The sequence below is a fragment of the Coregonus clupeaformis genome, chromosome 27 (assembly GCF_020615455.1).
Source record: "Coregonus clupeaformis isolate EN_2021a chromosome 27, ASM2061545v1, whole genome shotgun sequence".
Lineage (NCBI taxonomy): Eukaryota > Metazoa > Chordata > Actinopteri > Salmoniformes > Salmonidae > Coregonus > Coregonus clupeaformis.
In genome coordinates this window covers 7,070,921-7,087,216 of record NC_059218.1, presented here as the reverse complement: position 1 = coordinate 7,087,216, position 16,296 = coordinate 7,070,921, and the positions used below count along the sequence as shown (strand labels likewise).

The 16,296-nt window shown below is 42.2% G+C and overlaps 1 protein-coding gene across 1 annotated transcript in view; it reads left to right on the top strand.

Moving 5' to 3' along the window:
- The window catches only part of LOC121541429 (volume-regulated anion channel subunit LRRC8A-like), a 31,630-nt gene extending 18,087 nt beyond the window's left edge, over nucleotides 1-13,543 (top strand). Inside the window, exons 2-3 of the mRNA XM_041850428.1 lie at nucleotides 1,757-3,878; nucleotides 11,483-13,543. Coding sequence (XP_041706362.1) covers nucleotides 1,767-3,878; nucleotides 11,483-11,758 — 2,388 coding nt within the window. The 5' untranslated portion in view covers nucleotides 1,757-1,766 and the 3' untranslated portion in view covers nucleotides 11,759-13,543. The remainder of the gene's footprint in view (nucleotides 1-1,756; nucleotides 3,879-11,482) is intronic.
- Nucleotides 13,544-16,296: the final 2,753 nt, after the last annotated feature.

Sequence of the window (16,296 nt, the reverse complement as noted above, 5' to 3'; positions counted from 1 at the left end):
CTTACATGAGGACCGCCACAGGAAAGGAAGACTCAGAGTTACCTCTGCTGCAGAGGATAAGTTAATTAGAGTTAACTGCACCTCAGATTGCAGCCCAAATAAATGCTTCACAGAGTTCAAGTAACAGACACATCTCAACATCAACTGTTCAGAGGAGACTGCGTGAATCAGGCCTTCATGGTCGAATTGCTGCAAAGAAACCAATACTAAAGGACACCAATAAGAAGAAGAGACCTGCTTGGGCCAAGAAATGCGAGCAATGGACATTAGACCGGTGGAAATCTGTCCTTTGGTCTGATGAGTCCAAATTTGAGATTTTTGGTTCCAACCACTGTGTCTTTGTGAGACGCAGAGTAGGTGAACGGATGATCTCCGCATGTGTGGTTCCCACCGTGAAGCATGGAGGAGGAGGTGGTGTGATGGTGTGGGGATGTTTTGCTGGTTACACTGTCTGTGATTTATTCAGAATTCAAGGCACACTTAACCAGCATGGCTACCACAGCATTCTGCAGCAATACGCCATCCCATCTGCGCTTAGTGGGACTATCATTGGTTTTTCAACAGGACAATGACCCAACACACCTCCGGGCTGTGTAAGGGCTATTTGACCAAGAAGGAGAGTGATGGAGTACTGCATCAGATGACCTGGCCTCCACAACCACCCAACCTCAACCCAATTGAGATGGTTTGGGATGAGTTGGACCGCAGAGTGAAGGAAAAGCAGCCAACAAGTGCTCAGCATATGTGGGAACTCCTTCAAGACTGTTGGAAAAGCATTCCTCATGAAGAATGCCAAGAGTGTGCGTAAGCTGTCAAGGCAAAAGGTGGCTATTTGAAGAATATACAATATATTTTGATTTGTTTAACACTTTGTTTTGGTTACTACATGATTCCATGTGTTATTTCATAGTTTTGATGTCTTCACTATTATTCTACAATGTAGAAAATAGTAGAAATAAAGAAAAACCCGTGAATTAGTAGGTGTGTCAACTTTTGACTGGTACTGTAGGTCTACACCATCACTGGTATTATCAGGCTGTATAGCTAGTTACGTTTGCTCTGACTCAGTACATTTATTAGCTAGCTAGGGATTAGCGGCTAACAAGATTTAGGTCCAATTTGCTAGGAAAATACAAATTAGCTGTTTGCAGATATAAGAAACACAAACTAATAGTGAAATTGTAGAACGCTAGTGGATTTATATTAAGAAGCAAAGTGAAAACAGCATCTTTGTCATCAACATTGTTGCATGCGCTGCATTGATCATGCAGAGATTTGAACGCAAGTGTCTCGTGGTTGAGGAACAACAAATGTGCTCCTTGAGTGACAGGGAGTGGGGCTAGGTCTGTGTGGAAAGCGGCACGGAGAGAGAGAGAAAGCGGAGAGAGATGACTTAAGTAGCGAAGTAACCTATAAAGATGCACATTACACACAGCGTATCACATTTAACAAACCAAACATTCAAATACCGTTATAGAAGAACCCAAACCGGTCCGTGCATCAATACCGGTATATCGTAAAATATGGTATATGGCCCAGCCCTAACGCATGCTGACACATGACGTATCTCCCCAAAATGAAAATAATTCTGACTTTATTGTGCAATCCTGTTCAATTTGATGAGCTATGTTTTGTAATTCGAGATAAAGCATGTTGGAGGATATCTTTGAAGCTTTTACTCTAATGAACTTTGAAGTATATACTTGTGGCAATGTAAATGTATTGCATTACATTTTGTCTCGCTCCCTCTCCATAGGTAAACCATCATGATCCCCATCACAGAGCTCCGATACTTTGCTGACACCCAGCCGGCGTACCGCATCCTGAAGCCATGGTGGGACGTCTTCACAGACTACATCTCCATTGTCATGCTCATGATCGCCGTGTTTGGGGGCACACTACAGGTAACCCAGGACAAGATGATCTGCCTGCCCTGCAAGTGGGTGGTCAACAAATCCTGTGAGTACCTCAATATGAGCTTCCGTGACTCCTTTGACTCAGAGCCAAAAGGCATCCAGTATGACCTCGACCGGCACCAGTACAACTACATTGACGCGGTCTGCTATGAGAACAAGCTGCACTGGTTCGCCAAGTACTTCCCCTACCTGGTGCTACTGCACACCCTCATCTTCCTGGCCTGCAGTAACTTCTGGTTCAAGTTCCCCCGGACTAGCTCCAAACTGGAGCACTTTGTGTCCATCCTGCTCAAGTGTTTTGACTCGCCCTGGACCACCAGGGCTCTGTCTGAGACGGTAGTGGAGGAGAGTGACCCCAAGCCTCTGGGGAAGATGAACGGTACCATGGACAAGAAGGCGTCATGCATCAGCGAGGATGTGGAGGCCAGCGAGCCCATGCTCCAAAGGACCAAGTCCCGCATCGAGCAGGGCATTGTTGACCGCTCCGACACAGGTGTCCTGGACAAGAAGGAAGGCGAGCAGGCCAAAGCTCTTTTCGAGAAGGTCAAGAAGTTCCGGATCCACGTCGAAGAAGGGGACATCGTCTACCGGCTCTACATCCGCCAGACCATCATCAAAGTCATAAAGTTCATCCTGATCATCTGCTACACGGCCTACTATGTGCACTACATCAAGTTCAGTGTGATCTGCACAGTGGACATTGAGAAGCTGACGGGCTATAGGATGTACCACTGTGCTCACCCCCTGGCCACGCTCTTCAAGATCCTGGCCTGTTTCTATATCAGCCTGGTGGGGATTTACGGTCTCATCTGCATGTACACCCTCTGCTGGATGCTCAGCCGCTCGCTTAAGCGCTACTCCTTTGAGTCGATCCGCGAGGAGAGCAGGTACAGCGACATACCCGATGTGAAAAACGACTTTGCCTTCATGTTGCATATGATCGACCAGTATGACCCGCTCTACTCCAAACGCTTTGCTGTCTTCCTGTCGGAGGTTAGCGAGAACAAACTGCGTCAGCTGAACCTCAACAACGAGTGGACGCTGGACAAGCTGCGGCAACGCATCACCAAGAACTCCCAAGAGAAACTGGAGCTGCACTTGTTCATGCTTAACGGAATCCCTGAAACTGTGTTTGACCTAATAGAACTGGAGGTGCTCAAGCTGGAGCTCATCCCTGATGTCACCATCCCCCCCATCATTGCCCAGCTAGTCAGCCTGAGAGAGATGTGGCTCTACCACACACCGGCAAAAATTGAGGCCCCAGCTTTGGCCTTTCTGAGGGAGAACCTTAAGTCCCTCCACATCAAGTTCACCGACATCAAGGAGATCCCTCTATGGATCTACAGCCTGAAGAACCTGAGCGAGCTGCACCTCACAGGGAACCTGAGCGCAGAGAACAACCGCTACATTGTCATCGACGGGCTACGAGAGCTCAAGAGGCTCAAAGTGCTCCGTCTGAAGAGTAACCTGACCAAGCTGCCTCAGGTGGTGACGGACGTTGGGGTCCACCTCCAGAAGCTGTCAATCAACAACGAGGGCACCAAGCTGATGGTGCTCAACAGCCTGAAGAAGATGGTAAACCTGACAGAGCTGGAGCTGTTGCGCTGCGACCTGGAACGCATCCCACACTCCATTTTCAGCCTGCACAACCTGCAGGAGATCGACCTGAAGGACAACAACCTCAAGACCATCGAGGAGATCATCAGCTTCCAGCACCTGCACCGTCTGGTAAGCTTGAAGCTGTGGTACAACCAGATCGCCTATATCCCCATCCAGATCGGCACCTTGACGAACATGGAGAGGCTCTACCTAAACCGCAACAAGATCGAGAAGATCCCGGGCCAGCTCTTCTACTGCCGCAAACTACGCTTCCTGGACCTGAGTCACAACAACCTGACCAGTATACATGCCGACGTGGGCTTCCTCCAGAACCTGCAGTACTTTGCTGTGACAGCCAACAGGGTGAGTAGAGATCTAGTATTTGAGTGTCCCGGAGAAAATGTTCGATACACACTTGGAACTACTTCTATAACTAACACAGTTTTTCTTCTTTCCTCTATCTAGCTATATTTGTTAGGGCCCAGATTATTTCCTGGTCAGGTTAAATGGTCAAAAAACACTTGTCTAGGCAGTTATCTGTGTGTCACAGGAAAATGTTAGACATTTGTTCTTGAAAAGGCCTACTCCCTTCTACCTTCCTCTCTTTCTTTCACATGTGAATGGGTCATAGTTCACACTGGATAATAGGAAGGTAGGGCTTAGGATAATTATGAAGACAGGTATGTGGTTATGTTAGGGATAATTGCCCTAATGATCTTGTGTACATATTGCAGAGTACACATTGTAGAGTTTTGTGTAGTAGACAGAGATGTCTCCATAGTTCCATTGAGGTAAAATTAACACTTCAATAGTTTGTTTGCCCAATATTCTGAGAAAGCAACAGCCTACCCTGCTAGTGCTAATAATATGTTTCAAATGAGTTCAAGAAGGGGAAAACATTCTGACGTATTGCACACCGTGGGTTAACAAACGCAATGTGCCCGAGTTTTAAAAGTACACCATTTAAAAGTTGTATTACGCTAATGTGTTTGTCACTCTTCTGGCTGAAGAGAGCTTGTCTCAGGGTGATTTTCAAGGCAAACTGTTTTGGTACTGTACTTACTTACTTTTTAGTAACTGAAAATGTAATAATTTTCAAGCCAATATGAAGTCAAAATGTCTGGTGAATTAGTTTTTAGGACTATTTAGTATAGTCAAGCTCCTAAAACAGTGTCACTCTTTGAACAGTGTGTACTACACCCCACCCTATTAGATGCAACTCATCCTTGTTAAGCAGATAGCTGGAAAAGGTTTACTGTCTTCTGTACAGAACACCTCAGGGTGATGCTGTCATACAAACAATTCACAAAACTCCTGAATGGGTCTAAGGAGATTATTTACATGAACTTTGACTTATGTGAATTCTTGTCTAACTAATTTCTGACTTTTAGAGAGTTTTGAGAATAATGTTAGTGTAGGCTAACTCTTGTAAGTTACACTTGTAAGCAGTGGCGGCTCCTGAAAAAATTCTCAGGGGGGGCAATTTTTCTGATGATTTAGGTGACCTACACACATTTTAAAAAAGATATGTCCAGCAACAACATGAAGACAGGGGCAGCATATAAGTCAATACTGATATACACATTACTTGCTTCAAAAAGGCCTCATGGTTGAATTGGAAATATGTGCACCTGAGCATAATTCACAACAAGCAAGCAGGAGCTTTTGATAGAGGCTACTGAAAACATTGATGCAAGTTATTGGTAATAGGAAATTTTTATAGACTTCCATATTCTGCCCTCTTGTATAGATTTGTGAAAATGAACAGTGATAGACATTTTGCCTGAAAACAGAATTTGAAAATAATTTCTAGAAAAGATAAACACAGCTATCTGTATGGCTTTGTAAAAATGAACAACCATATTCTGGCCAATTGTATAGATTTGTAAATATGAACAACCATATTCTGGCCAATTGTATAGATTTGTAAAAAAAAAGTTTTACTTTTTTTTAAATGAAAAATAACTATTTTAAACAACATCAACTGTGAACTGATTTGGGCGTGTGTGTGTTAAAGAGACAGACAGGGAGGGACAAAGAGAGAGAGAGGCTACATTACTTGTACTGAAACTGTTCTCTTCTCTCTTTCAATGCAGCAAAGCGGTCAATGACTTTCTCATTGAAATCAGGCATGCTGAGGACTAGTTTACTAGTTACTTTTTTGATGCGAGAAGTAGCTTGCTGCATGATAAAATTCAGCTGATGCACATAGCAATGCACGTAATGGGCATTCTTGAAATGCTCACGTACCTTTGCTGCACACCAGCCTTCTCTCGCCTCATCACACTGGCTCCATCGTAGCTTGCGCAATGAGTTTGACTTTCTCGTCGTCGGCAAAAAGACCGTTCAGTCTCTCCAAAAGCACACTGGCGATTGAGACTGAGGTTGATTCCGAGATGGGAAGGAACTCAAAAAGCGCTCCTGCACTTTGTGGTTGCTATCTATGTACCTCAGCACCAGCTGTGTCTGTGTAGAAACGTCCGTGGTCTCGTCAGCTTGGATAGCTACGAAGTTCGCCGACTTCACCTCCTCCACAATATGTTCCCTCATGACCGCTAGCATACACTCCAGTAGCTCGTTTTGAATGGTCTTTGATGTGAACTTCTTTCAAAGAGACAATCGAGTTGCACTGAACGCTAGCCATCTTGATAGTAGTACGTGAATTGATTGACGCTGCTACCCGCTCTTTTCTTAGTTACGTTCATGGTTATGTTACGTATGACGAAAGCGCGTAAGTGCAAGCCCTCAGAAACCCATAGAGATTGTATTGAAAGCTCTGATATTTGAAAAAAATTGATTTTACATTAGAGGCTATGAGAGACTTCTGGGCGATTTTCAACCTGACTGAAATCGCCCCAAAACGGGCGGGGCCATTTGAAGCACGACTTTAGCCTGATTGGACATTTAGTGGCAGATCAGACGTCTAGATTAGAACACTGATAACTACTGTTGCCGTGATATAATTGATTAGAAAAAAAATCCCTTGCTTTTCCCGTTTGGCAGTGCGTCGCCCATATCGCCCTAATGAACACACCGCCCCTGCTTGTAAGTGAAAGTGTAACACTAACTAAATGTAATGTATCATGTAAATATACATAATATATATAGTATAATGTAAACATATTACATAATTGAAAATCATATATTTTCATAATATAAATGTGAGGAGACTCAGCCATAGCTCTGGCCATTTGTGACTCACAACCTGGATTTGGTCTTATGTAGCAACATATTAAATGCTTTTTTTTTTTTTACATTGGATAAAAGTAGAGACTCAGAGCTACAAAATGGTATATCATACACTGCATTTTCGAGGAACCTAGCTAGGTAAACAACGTGGAAGATCACACACGTCACGTAACGTTAGCTAACGAGCCAGCCACTTAACGTTAGCTAGTTAAACAACAACAATGAACATAGTGCCAAATCATGTCGTTACTACCCTGCATGAATCTGTTGGGAGCTAATCAACCAGGTTCAATGTTAGCTAGCTAACATTAGGCTCTAACTAGCAAAGCAAACGGTTCTGGGATACGAATAATAACGTCATACACGTAACATTAGCTAGGGAGCCAGCCAGCTAACGGTAGCTAGCTAGCTAACAGTACACTTTAGCTTAATACATCTAGCTAGCTAGGTAAACAATGAACCTAGCTAGGCTAAGATCACACACGTAACGTTAGCTAATGAGCCAGCCAGCTAACGTTAGCTAGTTAAACGACAATGAATAATAACATCATTCACGCAACGTTAGCTAGGGAGCCAGCAAGCTAACGTTAGCTAGCTAGCTAGCTAATAGTACACTTTAGCTTGAAATAAAACCACTTTGTCAAAATTAGAAACGTCTAATATCTGAAAATGTAGTTAGCTAGACTATCTTACCCGTATACATCATCAGGCATGATGGACGCGTCTCCCTCTCACGGATGCCATGCCACGGTTGCCCTTAGTTTGAAGATGTAATCCGGAGACAGGTGTTTTCGCCATCTCTTTAGCTATCATACTCTAATTCCACTGATTTCAAAACTCGATCCTCCAGAAAGTGGAGAGCAACACTTATGTAGCTCCACTACATGATACATTTAATAAATAGCCGCGTTCGACAGGATTACCAACACAGACTGACCGGCTCAAATAGACAGAAGGCTTCTCTCGGCATGTCCAGCCCACTCATTATCTCAGCCAATCATGGCTAGTGGGAAGGTTGCTGTCTTTTTCCATGGCTAAACCAACTAGGCTCGTAATTTATGAATAGAATACAAGTTTGTTATTAAGGTACATGAAAGTTCACATGTTCCAGAAGGCATTTCTGCCAAAAAACACATTTTGATAAAAAAAAGACATGTTTACATTCAAATGCTACTTCTGTGAGGTAGTGACGTGCGACATATGCCTAGTTTCCTGAAACGAGTCATATATATATATATATATATACACTTCCATAAATGTTTTCAGCTGGTGCCAGGGGACCTACAGACGAGTCTTGTGAGGCCTGTGGGCGTCCTAGAACAAAGCCAACATGTACGTGTTCGTGAGAGTCATCTTTCCATATAGGGGTCATAATAGTTTCTAGACTAAACCGTTCGGATGCTACAGACAATTTCGTGAGAAGACAGATTTTCGGGATGTCTCATGGTCTGACAAACACTGCTCTAGCTCCGTCACCTTTCACCGCAGATGTGGAAGTGTTACATAGGAGGTGGAGTATCCAATGCAAAAAAACATATCTCTAGCTAAAACTGACAGATTTGTATGGGGATTTTTTTATTATGCTAATTTGATTTATTTGGGGGTGCAGACATTGACCAATCACAGCCCCCATTTAGGATTGCACATTCAGCAAGTCACCAGCAGAGGGAATTCTCTGAATCCATTTTTCCATTCAATTTTTTGTGTTGAATAAATTAATGTGAAATTTTTATTTCAGAATCAAGACATACTCCATATTTTATAGCACACTATAAGTAGTATATTGACACCAATATGTTGTCTTTATCACATTCACAGATCATAGGGTCTTACAGGAGGCATGTATAGGTCTAAAAAGGGCCTTAAAATGACAGTTTCATCATGATTTTCTAAACAAATTGTGTGATAGCAATGTAAAAAGCATTCCTTCCTCCCAATAAAATGTATATGTGAGAATTGCCAAAACAATCTGAGATACCAAAACTATTTTCCGCTCCCACAACGTGGAATCACCCTTTACTGCACTCCCTTGTCCACACTGAGAATAGTCCTCAAACAGGGTGGTATTCATCCCAAAATAGCCCCTTTTACAAGGAACCCCTCTGGTGTGTTCTGTGTTTTTACCCCCCTTTCTGGAGTCTTCGCTTTGCGATTTGCACATTATCGACCTACATGAGCTGTGTAATTTGTAAAACGTTGTTCCCAGGTGGGCCCTAACGAGGACCCGATGTGCGCAGCTGGACACCAATGTGCTAAAGTGTTCTACGTTTTAGTTTTTCTAGAAGAACAACAATGCATGAGTAGCCCCAACCGCCTCCAGCCATTTCACATCTTCAGTGCATGAAGCTAAGAAAAGCATTTGTAATTTGATAAGGCTATTTTTAGGCTCGTGAATCAGCTTACTCTGATCCTAATTGGCTTAAATTAACAATATATATAGGATGCACTCATTGTGCTGTTGTCCCAACAGATGACTGAACTATTAATAACAGGTGTTAGTGTGGGCATGATGCATCAGTCATTATAAAATATGTACAGTGCATTCGGAAAGTATTCAGACACCTTGATTTTTTTCCTAATTTTTTTACGTTACAGTGTTATTCTGCAATGGATTAAAGTAATTTTTTCCTCATCAATCTACACACAATACCCCATACTGACAAATCAAAAACAGATTTTTAGATTTTTTTGCAAATGTATAAAGAATAAAAAACAGATAGCTAAGTACTCAGACCCTTTGCTATGAGACTCGAAATTTAGCTCGGGTGCATCCTGTTTCCATTGATCATCCTTGAAATGTTTCTACAACTTGATTGGAGTCCACCTGTGGTAAATTCAATTGATTGGACATGATTTGGAAAGGCACACACCTGTCTATATAAGGTCCCACAGTTGACAGTGCATGTCAGAGCAAAAACCAAGCATGAGGTCAAAGGAATTGTCCGTAGAGCTCCGAGACAGGATTGTGTCGAGGCGCGGATGCATGCAGCATTGAAGGTCCCCAAGAACACAGTGGCCTCCATCATTCTTAAATGGAAGAAGTTTGGACCACCAAGACTCTTCCTTGAGCTGGCCGCCCGGACAAACCGAGCAATCGGGGGAGAAGGGCCTTGGTCAGGGAGGTGACCAAGAGCCCAATGGTCACTCGGACAGAGCTCCAGAGTTCCTCTGTGGAGATGGGAGAACCTTCCAGAAGGACAACCATCTCTGCAGCACTCCACCAATCAGGCCTTTATGGTAGAGTGGCCAGACGGAATCCACTCCTCAGTAAAAGGTACATGACGGAATCCACTCCTCAGTAAAAGGTACATGACGGCCTGCTTGGAGTTTGCCAAAAGGTACCTAAAGGACTCTGAACATGAGAAACAAGATTCTCTGGTCTGATGAAACCAAGATTGAACTCTTTGGCCTGAATGCCAAGCGTCACGTCTGGAGGAAACCTGGCACCATCCCTACGGTGAAGCATGGTGATGGCAGCATCATGCTGTGGGGATGTTTTTCAGCGGCAGGGACTGGGAGACTAGTCAGGGTCGAGGGAAAGATGAACGAAGCAAAGTACAGAGAGATCTTTGATGAAAACCTGCTCCAGAGTGCTCAGAACCTCAGACTGGGGCGAAGGTCACCTTCCAACAGGACAACGACCCTAAGCACACAGCCAAGACAACGCAGGAGTGGCTTCAGAACAAGTCTCTGATTGTCCTTTAGTGGCCCAGCCTGAGCCCGGACTTGAACCTGATCTAACATCTCTTGAGAGACCTGAAAATAGCTGTTCAGCGACGCTCCCCATCCAACCTGACAGAGCTTGAGAGGATCTGCAGAGAAGAATGGGATAAACTCCCCAAATACAGGTGTGTCAAGCTTGTAGCGTCATACCCAAGAAGACTCAAGGCTGTAATCGCTGCCAAAGGTGCTTCAACAAAGTACTTAGTAAAGGGTCTGAATACTTATGTACATGTGATATTTCAGTTTTTTGCAAAAATTTCTAAACCAGTTTTTGATTTGTCATTATGGGGTATTGTGTGTAGATTGATGAGGGGAATCCAATCAATTGAATTTACCACAGGTTGTAGAAACATCTCAAGGATGATCAATGGAAACAGGATGCACCTGATCACACTTTTGAGTCTCATAGCAAAGGGTCTGAATACTTATGTAAATAAGGTATTTCAGTATTTTATTTTTAATTAATGTGCAAAAATGTCTAAACCTGTTTTCGCTTTGTCATTATGGGGTATTGTGTGTAGATTGATGAGGGGGAAAACAACAATTTAATCTATTTTAGAATAAGGCTGTAATGTAACAAAAAAGTAAAGGGGTCTGAATACTTTCTGAATGCACTGTATGTCTGTACCTCTACCTTAATAATTGATTCTAGATTCTGGGCTAGGGTATCATGCCAGTCTTCGATTGCCTCCCTGCTTTAGGGCAGATTGTTTTGGTTTGTTTCTGATTGGTTTAAAGTCTTATGGGTTGGTGTGTGACTGGTTTTTGATTGGATAACTAAGGCGGGAACAGTATGCACGGATTTTCCTCTATTTCCTCTTTTGCCAAGTCTGCTCTTAAAAATATAGCTGTTCACTATGCACTGGGGAGAAGTTAAACTTTAAGCTCCTTTCACAACTTAAAGCTAGAAACTTGTACGGTATACATGTATTCTTTATATTAAATAATTAGTACACAGTGTATGATTTAAACTATACACAAATACAAGAGCATAAACCTTTCTCCTATTTTTCAACTTTTATCCTCTCTCTGTTCTCCCTCCTTGTCCCTGTCAGATCGAATCCCTCCCGCCGGATCTGTTCCAGTGCAAGAAGCTGCGCACCCTTAACCTGGGCAACAACTGCCTGCAGACTCTGCCCTCGCGCTTCGGCGAGCTGACTGGCCTAACCCAGCTGGAACTACGGGGGAACCGTCTGGAGTGCCTGCCCGTGGAGCTGGGCGAGTGCAGGCTGCTGAAGAGGAGCGGCCTGGTGGTGGAGGAGGACCTCTTTAACACCCTGCCCCTCGAGGTCAAAGAGCAGTTGTGGAGGGCCGACAAAGAGCCAGTCTGAGGAGAGACCCCAGAGAGCCTAAGGAGAGGAGGAAAGCTGGAGAGAGGAAGGGGTATTGGGCAGTGGAGGATGATGTCACTTTAAATCGGAAGCCATCCTCCTATTTCTCCCTCCACCAGCCTTCACTGGTATCGGGAAGGAGAAAGGGGTGAGAGGTGTCCATATTTCTGGACGTACGTTTAGAGAAGGATGGTTGGTTGGTGTCTTGGCTTTACTGGCTGAATTTGTTTTTTTAGGGTCACAAGATGCTCTTTAACAGACTACCAAACCTCTCTGAGATCGAGGCACTTTTTTAGTACAGAGTCGTCTCAGTATAGACAGAGACCACAAAGGAACAAGGAGTTACAAAGCCATGCAGTACCCCCATGGTGTCCCCATGTGGGGAAGATAAAAACACACACACACTCCTTGAACTCAGAAAAATAGTTCAATACAGCCAAAGCAGGGCCCTGTTCATTAGCCACCAAATGGAAGAAAATGGTCTGGAACAGGGAGGGACAATCAATAAGAAACACTAATTTTTGTTTTCTGTTGCTAAACGTTTGTTAGTGTGTGCCCTAATGAAAATTACCCAGATCCTTGCACTCCAAAACTGTTACCATGGATACGGCATTGGCTTATACAGTACACATTTGTGCAATATATTCTGCCGGAATATCGAAGAAGAGACACTTTTATCGAAGGGACTTGGAGTAAACAACATCATTTAGAGGGAAATTGCCACCACAGGTGATTCCTTCAAGACCAGCCAGGCAACTCATGTTACTAATATGGCCTTACCTTTTGGGTGCTGTACTGTACGTCCCAAATTGTGTGTGTGATTAAAACCATAATATTAATGATTTTGCTAAATATGCAGACAAATGTATAGCTGTTGTAAAATTGTTTCGAGCATAGGCATTGAGATGGGATTATTATTCTCACCAACTGTCCCAAGTTATTTTAAAAGGAGAGGGAAGCCTCACTTTGAAGGAAAGGGAGAGGAATTCATCTTTGTTCACACAATCATTTTCATTTAACATTTTTACTACATGTAATTTCCCTTTTTTGCGCAATGTTATTTACCAATGAAAACCCTCCAGCTGGGTGTTTTGAATCTAGCTCTGTTCTGAAAAGGTCTCCGTTTTGGATTTGTTAGTAAAGGCTAGCGCCCAGCTGTAAATGGATGGAGCAACGCTCACAGAGTAGGAGTGCATCAGAAAGGAGCAAACGATCCCAGAGCAAAGGCTCGCTGGTCGAGACCAATGATGTATATAAACCTTTGATTGCTGATGCTAAAAGATAATTGGACAAAGTATACTTTAAGGAAAATGTTTTTATAATTGTTTTCATTTTGTATTTGTATGTTTAGCGCAAATAATATAATTTAAAATTATGCATTATGGTGTACCAAGATGGAGGCATGGTGGCTTCAACTTTAGTGCCCCCAATTAGTAATCTAGTGTGTATATAAATCATTTGTTGAGATCAATGATCTATATAAACCCTGGATTGCTGATGCTATGTATTGGCCATTGAGAGGCTTGGAAGCTACCGGTCGGCCATATTGTCACTCCCCAGTAGGAGCAGTCCTCCATAGGAATGCATGGAATTCTATAGTATTTCAGTTAAATGTTTCAACTACAAAATTGCATGTATTTAATTATTTTGTTGTTGTAGTAGGGACCGTAACATTAATTTAAAAAATGGTACTTAACATTATTTATCTCAAAAAAAAATTATACTTTAAGGAAAATGTGTTTCTTTTTTCATTTTCTATTTGTATGTTTAGCTCACATAAAAGTATGCATTAAGGTGTATGTAATATAATACATGTGGCAAAAACAAATGCAGACATTAATAAATGCATTTCTTTAGCTTCCACAATATTTTGGATAACCGTGGGGGAGTGCCAAGATGGAGGTACAGTGGCTTCAACACAGAGCCCCCTATCAGTCATCTAGTGTATATATAAATCGTTGGTCGAGACATAGGTGGTTGACTACAGACATACTGTAATGTCCAAGTATTCCTCTCTGACTTGTTCCAGGCTTTTTGGAACATTTGAAAACAACTGCAAACAGGTACAACTCTCTAAAACTGACCCCTGGTCATTCCTTAACAGGACTGTTATGATTGAGGTTGAGCTGTCTTAACCAAAACTGATCTGAGAGTGCCATAGGATTTAAACTCAGTGCTTTACTGGAGAGCTCATTGATTCACAGATTTAGTGCGGCGCAGGCTTGAAAGGGTGAATATGATAACAGTTAGTGCTGACTGACTCAGAGTAGGAAATAGAGATTATGTTGCCATATATATTGATGTATATAATTAGTCATACTTTAACAGCCTTATAGCATCACATAAACCCCCCCCCCCCTCTTCATGTAAGCCTCTTTCTGTTCAGTTGAGGTGATGGTTACATGCTATTGTTATTTATCACGTCTAACTCTGCTTATGTATTGTTTTTACACTGTTAAAACATTATTTTTAATGCAGAAAATACTCTGTCTGATCACATGATGACTCAGGCCACTGTAGGAACGGTATCTGGCTTTACATGTTGCCCTTAACGACAGATCTAGGGTCAGATTGCAGTACCCTCAATTATGCGCTTAGTCATTAGGGAGATGAAATGGTATCTGATCCTGTATCAGTCGTTGGGGAAGACCTCTGCTGTTCCTACCCCCTCTGTACCTACCCCCAATTTTAGGTAGGTTGTCATGCCATGGTCACAACGGTTTATGCATATCCTGTCACTTTTTTGTAATGTCCCATCAGCAATGTGCCGGTTTTGCATGTTATTTTACATACATGTATACGTCCCAAAATTCCTTTATGTAAACATGATGTTTCTGCAGATTGACTGACTGCTTGCTTTCACAAGCAAAATTCAAATTCTCATAGAAATGGTCTTCAGTGCTCCATGGGATGCATGCCTTGCTTCGACAATCCTTTTGTGCATCCAGTGAGGATGGAACGCCCCACTGTGTGAGCACCGAGTAGGCCTAACAGAGTGGAAAGTGTTGACTGTCAATTTCTTAATTTTGTAATGTAAGAAAACGGTTATACGGTTGTGTGTATTACCATAAAAAATATAATAATTTCCCTAATCTTCATGGCCAGACATTTAACGGCATTCTCAATCCATAATTTGGGTAGCATACCGAATGGTGGTATTTTACAAGGCAGCCAAAACATATTCTAAGCAGCATTGATGCTTCTCATGAGTATGTATTTTACGTGTTTAGGGGCATAGTTTTTTGTGCACATTTTGTTTTTTGCCCTAGCACTACACAGCTGATTTCAAATAATCAAAGCTTGATGATTAGTTGATTATTTGAATCAGCGGTGTAGTGCTAGGGCAAAAACCAAAACGTGCACCCCTTGGGGTCCCCAGGACCGAGTTTGGGAAACCCTGCACTACATGCTAAGGTTCATGATAGAGTTAAAAGGTTCTCGCTGTAAAAAACCTATAGAAAAACTCATAGACTGTACTTGGCTTAGCTACAAAAAGTGCAGGTGCAAAAGGTTGACATGGTAGTATGGCATTAGTTAAGTTATATCTCAGCAGCATTACAAATGGACATGGACAAGGCATGCTCTCTCAGTATTGGGAATTCAGATCGTTTGTCAAACCATTTTTTTGTTTCTTATAAGTCATACTTATTTGGGTGGTCGACAGGACAATGATACATATTTCAGTCAGCCAACTGAATGAGTTCAGTTGATACAAGCCTGTATCTTTCTTAGATGTTTTTACTCTTGTTTTGTGTTCAATCTAGAACAGAGCTGGCTGGCATTGTAAGGGCCTGAGTGTGTGCTCTATGCTGGCCTTTGTTCCAGCCAGGTTTTGGTTCCTTTCTATCTTCTTTGATCATTGGATGGTCATATTCATCTCAACCCACACATTGTATGCCAGGCTCACATACTGTATGCCACCCACAGTGGGTGGCACTATAATGTTGTTCTTGTTTCATTTAAGTGCAGAATATAACGTGGACCTGTGCCAAAAGTGACTAGACAAATAACAACCATCTGTATCTCTTCTTCATCACCATTATTGTTGCCCACTGTTGCCAAAATGAGTGAACACTGGCTTTCTAAGTGGAGAAACGATGAATGTCCCCGACCCTTGTATCAGTGGAAGATTTGAGCCATCACGACAGGTGTTTTACCACTCCTTTTTTACTATTATATAAATGATAAAGTAAAACATGTTAACACCAATCTATCTTTTCATGTATTTATTTCCTGTAATGACTAAGACTTCCCTACTGATGAAAAACAATTCTCAATGGAGAATTAAAATGTATGGCAAACAAAAACCATTGATTTCAAAGTTTAACAAACTATACAACTATGCACAATGACTACTTTGAAAAATGTACACAGTATATAATAATAAAAAAAACATTTGGAAAAACTGTGCAGTTCTTTAACAGTAAAATCTCTGAGTTTTCTGTTACCAAACTTTGTATCTGCAAAATTCTTCCTATAAATGTGTTTTTGTAAAATGTTCTGTGGAAATTGTTAAACATAGTCATTGTGCATAGTTA